The 11,074-nt window shown below is 40.8% G+C and overlaps 1 protein-coding gene across 3 annotated transcripts in view; it reads left to right on the top strand.

Moving 5' to 3' along the window:
• The window catches only part of LOC121677830 (myosin light chain kinase 3-like), a 42,891-nt gene that overhangs the window by 7,921 nt on the left and 23,896 nt on the right, over positions 1 to 11,074 (top strand). For 2 of the 3 annotated variants that reach the window (XM_042056874.1, XM_042056873.1), the window contains 2 exons: positions 8,223 to 8,304; positions 10,677 to 11,074. The exon at positions 10,677 to 11,074 is cut by the window's right edge and continues 824 nt beyond it. In XM_042056874.1, the coding sequence (XP_041912808.1) occupies positions 8,223 to 8,304; positions 10,677 to 11,074 (480 nt within the window). Of the gene's footprint in view, positions 1 to 1,949; positions 2,305 to 8,222; positions 8,305 to 10,676 lie in introns of those variants that run through there. The other variant, XM_042056875.1, reaches the window with a different exon arrangement.

Here is an 11,074-nt window from a genome sequence, read left to right on the forward strand (position 1 = left end):
ATGATTAAATGTAATGGAATATTCAACTAAGGTAGACTGCAGTTCACAGCACTAAGCTATTTATGGTTACTAATATAGGCCTACTCCGAGTCTCTGGCCCTCTCTTAGAGCCAGGCATAGTGAGCTGGCCCTCGGAAGAAAAAGTTTGGGGACCACTGCCTTTAACTCTTTCACACACTCTCTCATTAAAACCTTCCAAAATGAGTTATCATAAACATGCAAGGAGCAAACATACAACCTTTTGGGTTTTCTCAATCTCCATGAAGCTCTTGAACGTTATAGGTCTACACTAAGCATAGCCTAATTTGGAACGCATCTTGAGCATGCAAAAGAGACAGAGATAGAGGCACTAGCTGGCTTGTCAATGTTGCCATCTCCTATTTAGGCTAATAAGACACTTTTTACAAAAGGAAATTACAAATTTAACAAAGACTGGGAGGCTAGAAGAGGTGGCGGAGGGATAACATTGGCTGTATTTGTAACATGGCAAATAAGAATAAAGATTACTATTACTACTATAGCCTACTACTATTTCAATGAAGCATATAGGTTAGCTGGTATGCTGATTGAAACGTAGCCCATTCCATTCACATAGCTAGGTGACGATCAGGCTCATAATGCACTTTTAATTGCAAACAGAAATGTCATTACATGTTTCTAATCCTAACAATAAAGGATGCTTGTAATATCTTAATAGAGTAGCCTACTGTCAACGTGGCGAAAACAAACAAGGCTAAAGTTGATCAACCTTATCATTTGTGAGCAAGAGCTGGCAAAAGGTCTTTAGGACAGCATTGGGCTGTGCTGTAGAAGAATAACGCAAACTATTTATAGTTTTTATTTTGATTGTGCATTAAAACCTTCCAAAATTTGTTATCATCAAACGTGCAAGGTTGTTCCTCAGAAAATGCAACTGCACTGTTTGTGTTTTTACCTCTATGGTGTGGAGTTTGACCAGTGGTGGTAGGCTGTTGTTACAGACAGTAGGCTAAGTTACTGAGCTGGTGGTGTGTGATGAAAGGCTGCTGTTAGTATGGTGTTAGATGGAATGATATGATTGGTTTGGTTTGTTCTTAAGTGGCATTGGGGTGGTATCGAGTTGAGTTTCACAGGAGTGGCATCAAGCTGGTGTTATAGCCTACTGGTATGTGGATTGATTTTGATGAGTTATCACTTTAGGCTGGCAGTGGTTAATTAGAGTTATTACACTAAGTAAAACTTTGGTGCCAGACTGCTGAAACTGAGATGAGATAAATGGTGTCTTGTCAGCTGGACAGTGTGCTGTGTGGCGCTAGTTGCTATGGTGATGTGGCATGGGGTGTGAAAGTTGTTGACAGTTGATCTAGCCTAATTTGTGCATGCAAGTTCACATTTACTAAATCAGCATGAAAAGATTAAAAATTACAATGCACAGAGAATAAATCATTAATTTCTTAACCTGAGAATGTTGACACTGCAATTTGATGATCTCATACACATCTTTGTTATGCAATGATATTACAGTATATTAATTACAGCTTCAGAATTAGATTTGCACTTGTACATTTGTTATAAAACACATGTATTACACACACATATTAACACCTACATTACCACCTGCAGACTAATTCATCAAGAGATGAGATGTGCTTGTGTGTGTGTGTGTGTCACTGTGTGTTTTATTGAGTGAGTGAGCAAGCGAGTGAGTGAGTGAGAGAGAGCGACAGAGACAGAGAGAGAGAGAGAGAGTAGGAGTTTGTGTGTGTGTGTGTGTGTGTGTGTGTGTTTATGTGTGTGTGAAACCATAGCTGTGTTGCTGTGGTGTCTGAATCCCACCTGTCCTGCTTTCGTCTCCCAGACAGGCCACACACATTCCTTAGGGTGAGTGCCCCCACCCTCCCCCTCTCGCTCACCCTCTCTCTCCCTCTCTCTCTCTCTCTCTCAATCGTCAGCAAACTGAATGTCGCAAAGCCGGTGTCAACAACAAGACTATAGCAGTTCTCAAGTGAGAATAAGGGAGAGTGAAGGAGAGGGAAGGAAAGAGATCAGAAAGAGGAAACAGTGCAATAAATAAAAAGTGAAGAAAAATATATCTTATTAATTTAATCTGAAGACATGTATGGAAAGAGAACTTGAGAAGAACTTTGCCTTAGCAGTAGTCTAGTGCAAATAGATTGTGTGTAAATGGGCATTATGGAGAATTTCCTTGGTGATCGGGATGTGTGGATCGTTGGGAGTGTGTGTTTGATTGCTTCCTTTGTATGGAGACGATTATGGAATTTATTCGGCTACAAGAGGAAGGGGGATGCCACTGCAGACGTACAGGTAGAGATGCACACGTGCAAATACCAAACCACAACCATTAGGTCTCTCATGCACTAATCCAACTGAATAAAACTTGTTAATGTAAGAAATGTTAATGTGTGTGTGTGTGTGTGTGTGTGTGTGCATACGCACATACGTGTGTGTATCTCTGTGTGTGAGTGAAATACATACCTTCTATCTTTTTCCTACATGATCTTATTACACACAATTTTAAAAACATTACATCAGAAGTCAGATATGTGAACAGGTAGATGGATGGATGGATGCATGCATGGAAAGATATATAGATGGATGGATGGCTAGTTTTGTTGAGTCAGCTCAGTGTGGCTGTATCAGCTAAATGAGAACTGACCTCTAAATGAGTTCAAATGAAAAGAGAGAAAGAATGTGTTCCTAATGTTTCTCTTGCCTACTTGCCTGTGTATTCTAGTGTATTTCTTTTGTCTGTCGTTATGATTTTCCAGGTCTTTGGATGTGTTTGTTTCCTGTCCCTGTCAGGCTCTGTGTGTCTCTGTGAGTGTACACCCTTGTGTTTGGGGTTTGTCTGCCATCTGTCCATTAGTCTGTTGTCTGTACGTACATTTTTCTGCTTTTGCTCTGTTTCGTTTGACTGCATGCTTGCTACTTTTCATTATTTGTCTGTCAGCCTTTCTGTCCTCTGTCTGTCTGTCCACCTCTATGTCTGTCTATCTCTTACCTAATGTGCCACCCTGTGTCAAGTCAAGTCATGTCAAGTCAACTTTATTTCTATAGCACATTTAAAAACAACTGAGTTGAACCAAAGTGCTTACAAACAAACATAAAACAATGACAATGGTACAACAACAATAATAACATAACATGGGGGGGAAATAAATAAATAATTGAAATAATAAACAAATTGGTCAAAAATAAAATAAAGAATAAAGAGTGTGTAGTTTTAAGGCGTGTTTTGGGGATATAGAGAAGATTCTGAGATGAAGACCTAAGTGATCTTGGAGTGCTGTAAGGAATTAGTAGGTCACCTATGTAACTAGGTGCCAAACCACTGAGGGCTTTGAAGACAAAAAGTAAAATTTTAAAATAAACTCTGTGCTCCACAGGTAACCAGTGCAGCTTAGCCAACACAGGAGTTACATGCTCACGTTTCTTAGAGCCACTTAATAATCTAGCTGCTGCATTTTGAGTGTCTGTACTCTGTCTGCCTGTCTGTCCACCTCTATGTCTGTCTATCTCTGACCTAATGTGCAACCCTGTGTGTCTGTCTGTCTGTTTGTCTTCCTGTGTTCCTATCCCATTCTTTCTCATCCTTTACATTTTTGTGTGCATGTCAGCATGCCAACCAGACTGTCTCCATGTCCTACCACCTGCCTGCCTGTCTGCATACATAGCCACCTGTCTGTCTGTATACATACTGTACCCACTTGTCTGCCTGTCATACCTTTCTGCATACATACCCACCTGTCTTGTCTTACCATTCTGCATACATACCCACCTGTCTTCTCTTACCTTTCTGCATACATACCCACCTGTCTCTTGTCTTACCTTTCTGCATACATACCCACCTGTCTGTTCGCCTTTCTGCATACATACCCACCTGTCTCTTGTCTTACCTTCTGCATACATACCCACCTGTCTCTTGTCTTACCTTTCTGCATACATACCCATCTGTCTCTTGTCTTACCTTTCTGCATACATACCCATCTGTCTCTTGTCTTACCTTTCTGTCTCTGCACCCCTTTGCCTGGTTGTCTCTCTGCCATACTCACTTGTTTATCTTTGTGCTTGTCGCTTGTCTCTCTCCCTGGTTGGGGTCTACTGGTCCACTTCTCTGCATATTTCCCAGACGTTGGTCCACTTCTCTGTTTTACTCATGCACTAATATGGCTGCCTAGACGTTGGTCCACTTCTCTCTCCCTGTCTCTGCCCAGACGTTGGTCCACTTCTCTGTGTATTTTCCTGTCTGTCTGTTTGTCCGTTTGTTTGTCTGTCTATTACTCTTCTTCTTATCATTAATAATAACAACAACAATAATAATAATAATAATAATATATTCATATTATTATTTGTGTGTCATCTGTCTGTTTGTGTGTGTGACTGTCTGTCTGACTGTGTGTCTGTCTGTCTCTGTCTGTGTGTGTACGTGTGTGTGTGTGTATGCGTGTACAGTATGTGCGTCTGTGTCTGTCTGTCTGTCTGTCTCCTCACACCTGTAATCCACCTCAATGTATGCCTGTTTGCTTATGGTTTGCTTAGGTGCCCTCCTCTGTGTGTGTCTCCTCTTTTAACATGCATGTGCTGGTGTGCTGACGCCAAGGAGGCTGTGGACGAATGAGAGGATGAGAGAACACAACTATGGGTGGAGGCTTTAAGTGTGTTGTCACGGATGTACAATTAGATAGATAGATAGATAGATAGATAGATAGATGGATACTTTATTCATCCCGAGGGAAATTTTAGGTATCCAGGTATAGCTTATACAACCATAACACAACAAACACACATACACAGACATATATCTCGCATACATACACACACATATCTCTCACAGAATTTAAAGAGTTAACAATTTGTGAAGTGATTACAAGGGTCTGATGGACTGACCATATGATGCAATGACCATGATAAGGTGCTATAGTAGAGTGTGTGCAATGGTGGTAGTGGAAAAGTGAACAGTGCAGGGATTGAACAGTGCAAGAATGTTAACATAATAGAACTGCTTAAGAAACAAGGAAAATAATATACTTTAAGAACAATATATAACAGGCAATAAGATGTAGATGTTATGACCACAGTCCAGATTGTGTAGGATGGCTAATATAGCCTGTAAAACATTCAGGTGGACAGCAGACAAAATGATATGATGATAGGGGCTGAGAGAATCAGGTTCATGCTGAAAAGTCCATTTCTCCCCTCTCCCCTCCCCTCCTTTTGTGGGGCATTGAAACGTTAACATGGTGAATGTCAGAGTCCCGAAGGAGTAAGGTTAGGGTTATAGTTAAGTTAGTTATAGTTATAGTTATCTTTATAGTTATCGTTCCTGGTGTGAACGACTCTTAAGGTGTGCAAACAGGTGTGTGGGCAGAGTCTGTGCACCTGTGGGTCAGTGCGTACTCTGGACGTCATTAACAGAGAAATATAATCCATAGTTTACAAATAGAAAATGATGTGCAGTTATCACGTTGGTAGAAGGTAAGATACCACAGCCATGAACACTGAAATAGTTGTTGATATTGATATAAAAGGAACTTCATATTCACACTGTCTGTTTCTTTAATAAGTCACTTTAAGTTATACAGATTGTTTCACATTTCAGCTCGTGAAGCTGTATTATTCATAAAAAACAATTCAAGTTTATTTAAGCAATTTGAAGATTATTAACCTCTTACATTGTTTGAATTATTTAACATTTTTATATTTGTGCTACTTAAGCATATTGAATGTCATATATATCATCCATTTCCCAACTGAATATCAAGCACCTTCAGATAAATGAAGTTGTCAGTAAATGGCTGTCATGAAGATTTATCCGATTTGACACCATTCAGGTTTGACTGTTGTATTTCCCACAGAAGTATGATTCTGCCTTGCTGGTTTTACTGCACTCCTGCACTAACCCTCTAGATATTATAATTTTTCTTTGGCTAAATCTGTTTTATGTTTGTGTCTAAAATGCATGGGTGAACTGTATTTAGACTTGACATGGAGCACCACTCAATGTCCAGCACAGCGTCCAGATCTCTTGCGATCAAAATGACCTCTGCAGCCCCCTCGGACTGCCGATAAATTATAGGCTATAAGTGACATCTCTTTGAACAGTAAGATGGAAGGAATATTAATGACAAAGTAACCTGAGCAATTATAGCTAATACAAAGAGATTTTGTGTACTGTCAGCCAAGTCAACATTATTTTTGGCCACCCAAAAAGACACTTTGGGCCAGGATCAATCAGACTTTATGTTTAATAGCTGCGAGATGTGTATCCCCAGGTGACTCAGTTGGTAGTGCTTCAGAAGCTGTGGGTTCTGACCCCGAGTGTGTTAGCACATGAGTGGCTGGTCTAATATGGCCTCTCTGGCCTTAGCCCCCTCCAGCAGTCTCTATTTCAGAACACAGTTCCTCCTTTAGGAGCACGTGTGTTCCTACGTTAAGGACAAGATTACCTCCCTCCTGCCCCACTCGCTCTCCCTCCCTCGCTCCCTCCTACCCCGCCCCGGGAATGTGCCGCTGCAACCTGGAATCGCCTTTCACTCTGAGAGCTCTGGTGACGGTCGTTTACACAACTCATTAACTCAAGCTGCCACCTAGGACCTAGTTAATGTGTGTGTATGTCTGTGTGTGTGTACGTGTGTGTGTAAGTGTTAGTCCAATTGTTATTCACCATCTTATTTATATGGTCTGTGGAGTAACTGGTGATTGAAATAGCTACTTAGAACTTCAATCTTCCCTTCACTGGAGTGACAGATGAATGACACTTAGGTGAAGGGGAAATTAAGTGATCAATCATACTGCCATACTTAATTACCCACAATACCTTGCTCCAGCTGTTCTAAGATTACAAGTTCTAAGCATAACTCTCTTTCGCTCTTTTTTTCTCTCTCTCTCCGTCTGTCTGTGTGAGAGAGAAGGAATGACGAATGACGAGACTCCCACTCAAGTTGGGTTTGGTATGATAGGGTGAGCTTTTGTTTGCTCAGCGAATCCATAGAAATGCAATAGGTGATATTTAGTGTTCTAGATGCTTCCATTCCTGTTAGCTCTATATGTGACATTGGCATGGGGACACACATACACATCAGCTGTTTCAGCTGTCAAAAGCGTTGCTGACATGTGCTGTTTTATGATGTTTACAAGGGGTTAAGAAAATCTTCCTGTTGTGGAGAGAGCACATTATATTTCATGTTTATTTCTCCATTGATATTGGATTTACCTTAACTCCAAAGCCTTTAATTCAATACATAATTGTATTAGTTAATGTCTGTTATCTTATGATAAATCAATACTAAATTTATTCATGCAACTAATGCAATAGCTTTTTTAAGTAATGCAACTTTTTGATATATTTTTTGTAAACATAACCTGTTCAGTTTTGTCCTAAAATTTTGCTGGTTACTTTACTGCCTTGATCTGATATCCACATTTGGAGTGTTTGAAAAATGACTTAAAGATGGTAGTACAACAAAGTGAAACATCACAACATGAACATACTGTGTGTGTATGCGTGTTTCAGCATTAAGATCTTTGTAAGTGTGTGTGTGTGTGAGAGAGAGTATGTGTGTATGCATGCTTTCTGGTTTAGTGGCACTTAGTCACTACATGCGGTGGAGCAGCTGACTTTATAGGCTGTCAACACTCAAAGAGAAGGAGAGACTGTGTGTGTGCGTGTGTGTGTGTGTGAGAGAGATAGAGAGACAGACAGAGTGTATGTGTGTGTGTGTGTGTGTGTGTTTGTGTGTTCCCTTGTCATAAAAATAATCTACATGTACAAATCCTTTGAATGGCATCCTTGTATGAAATAGAAGATTGTGAAATGATGAGGGAAGTGACCTGGAGATCCCACTGGGATGAATTCCATGTTATGGTAGCTTCTGCATTCCAAGTTATGGTAGCTTCTGCATTCCAAAACAAGTAAGGTATGATAGGGCATGGAGGTGAAATAACAGTTTTAAATGTATTCTGTTATTCACACACAGACATGTGCATAAACAGAGGTCTTGTGTATGCTCAATGTGTGTTTACCATAAACACAGACACATAGACAGACAGTAATAAGCCTTTACACAGTTAAAAAGAAATGCAAGCCAGTATCTCAAACAGACGGCATAGTTGTTTTAACTCTCAGAACAACTTGCAATCACCCTTTGTAGCTAAGCACCCTAAAGCACCACCTAATTCCTCCACCTTAATGTGTATCTCCTGATTTCTCATACTTTCCTTAGTTCAAAGCAAAAAAGGATGATGAGACGTTCCAGTTGAAAAACCTCAAATCACAGAAGAAAAAGAAGACTCCAGATGATTCAGGTGATTCTATCTTCTGATCAGATGATTCTATCTTCTGCCCGTGTGTACTGGACTGTCTGAACTCCTCGTCATCTGCTCTAGTCTGACCAGAGCAGATTGGCCACAATGCCACCAGACATATCTAAAACAAGCCAATATTAACAGGACACACTGTTTCTTTTACACTAGCGTCTGTGATAGACGCACACATACATGTAGAATAGATGTATTTTCCGCTGGCTCTGTCTGTAGGGTCACACATCACTAAGCCGAGCTGAACTGGTCCTCAGGTGATCAGTGTTCCATGTTACTGCTCTGTTGGCCGCTCTCCTGCCTCCTACACCAGCTCAGTGTTCCCAGTGTAACTGGTCTCAGAGTACCGTTGACCACTGCTGCTCCGGCTCTCTGACCACTGTGCTATTAGCCTGGGTGAACCCAGACAAACCTGTTAGCAAAGTTGAATTTGACCTGCGGGTTAGTGTGGAAAGGAGCCCATTAAAATCTGTTTCCGATTCACCAAAAACCCAGGCAGGAACATGTATTTTCTTTGGAATTGAGTAAACAACTGCATTTAGAACCTCCTTATACAAGAAAGATATGAATGCTGTACTTCTAAAATTATTTGGTAAGACTTAAATGCACAAATTTAAGTTCAGTTTCACTACTAATGACACCCATGGACGCAGTAAAATGACAAGTTCAGTTTCACTACTAATGACACCCATGGACGCAGTGAAATGGCAAGTTCGGAAGCGGACATCAATGGGCTCCATTTCAGACAGACTTTCACATTTCAAATTTGCTAACAGGTTTGTCTGGGTTTACTGGGAACACGCCACCCAATGTCAGTAGTAATATATGTTCTTACCTTAACTTTCACGAGTTGAGTCATACCTCTCCCGTGTCGGTACGTGCACTCAAACGCTCTGGTGCGCGGCGCGAATGTGTTAGCTAGCGGGCTCAGGCGTAGCCATAGAGGGAGGAAGATAGCAGTAATCAAAAACATCCACGTTTTCCCTACTTAAATACAGTTGCACGAGTAGTTGATAAAAATGTGTAAGGCCAAGCGAATAAACAGGAGAACTACAATGTGTGGCGCAATAGCACTTGGGAGTACTTCGACCTAGCGTAGTAATATTAGTTAACACCTAATTGTACACCTAATCAACATAATAAAATGTCCCAAAAAATAGATACTTATTCCTACTTCGTTCCTGGCTTTCAGGTATCTGCAACTCTGTAGTGGACGAACCTGCAATGATTAAATAAATACATAAATAAATAAAACAAAAACTATGTTAAATGTGTCATGTCATATTAACAGGCTATGTAATTGAGTAAACAACTGCATACAAAACATACTGTAAATAATCATGCAAACATACCTGTATCTTGCTCGTTTTTCTCCTCCTCTGTCATTTTCTTCTTTCTGTTTTCGGCACCAGAGGGATACGTCCTTTTTTGTGACTTTTCTTAACATTACAGTCTCTTCCGATTTTTGAACTTGATGCAGTGTGCACGAATTGTCTATGCACCCGAGGTGTCTAGTTTATGCGCATGACTCAAAGGCTGGCAGACACAGTAGAGGTAGGCAGGCATATTGATCATGAAATCAGAATTTTCTTGTTTTGAATTATTAATTGTTTCATTTATTCATTCATTGATGTCACTTGTTTACGTTATTTATTATGTAAAAAAAAAAAGAAAGAAACTCGAGCCGCTTAGTTCGCTTATAGACCTCTCCAGAATAAGTCCCGCCTCCGTAACTTCCGTATCCATCCAACTTCCTGGCGTCGATTGTCTATGGGAAATAACATGGCGTTTCGAAATATCATACCGGTAAAACATCTGTAGGTAGCGAAGTAGAAAAGGCTGGTGGGCAGATTGGCCTACACACTTCTGCCATCTAGTTTCCACTGGATTTTTTGATTGCCGGTGCCGTTTAAGTAGTATACTATAGACTATACTTCTTAAACGGCACCGAAAATAAAAAAATCCAGTGGAAACTAGATGGCAGAAGTGTGTAGACCAATCTGCCCAGCAGCTTTTTCTACTTTGTCACCTAAAGAGTTTGACAGGTACGATCTTTCAAAACGCCATGTTATTTCCCATAGACATTTGACGACCGAAGGTTGGATGGATACGGAAGTTAGGAGGCGGGACTTATTCTGGAGAGGTCTATGCCTCGGGCCGGCCCTGAATTGTCTCACACTTACATTTCCTCAACTTCTGTCCTCTCATTGCTGTAGTAATTACCGTGTCCTTGATGGCCATACAAATGTTTTGCTCATACACATATGCCTAATGTCATAGTACATATTAAATATATTGTGGTTTGTGTGTGTGTGTGTGTATGTGTGTGTGTGTGCATTCTGTATGCCATTCTTCCCCAGATACTGCCCAGGCTCTGCTTTCAGAAGAGGTGCAAAAACTCAACAAAGAGAACTTCCAGTGTTCCTATGACGACTGCAATGATGCTGAAACTTCTCTCAGTGACTTCCAGGTCCAGGAGAGCAAAGAGACAGTGGAACTGGTCTCAGAGAAAGGCAAAGAGAAGAGAGAGACAGACGCACAGCTGGAACAACAGCTGTCTGAAGAGGTGCAAAAACTCAACCAAGAGAATTTCCAGTGTTCCTATGACGACCTCAGTGATGCTGAAGGTTCTCACAGTGACCTCCAACTCCTGGAAAGGAAAGAGACAGTGGACCTGGTCTCAGATAAAGACAAAGAGAAGAGAGAGACAGACACACCGCTGGAAAAACAGCTTTCAGAAGTGGTGCAAAACCTCAAC

The sequence above is a fragment of the Alosa sapidissima genome, chromosome 12 (genome assembly GCF_018492685.1).
Source record: "Alosa sapidissima isolate fAloSap1 chromosome 12, fAloSap1.pri, whole genome shotgun sequence".
NCBI classification, from domain to species: Eukaryota; Metazoa; Chordata; class Actinopteri; order Clupeiformes; family Clupeidae; genus Alosa; species Alosa sapidissima.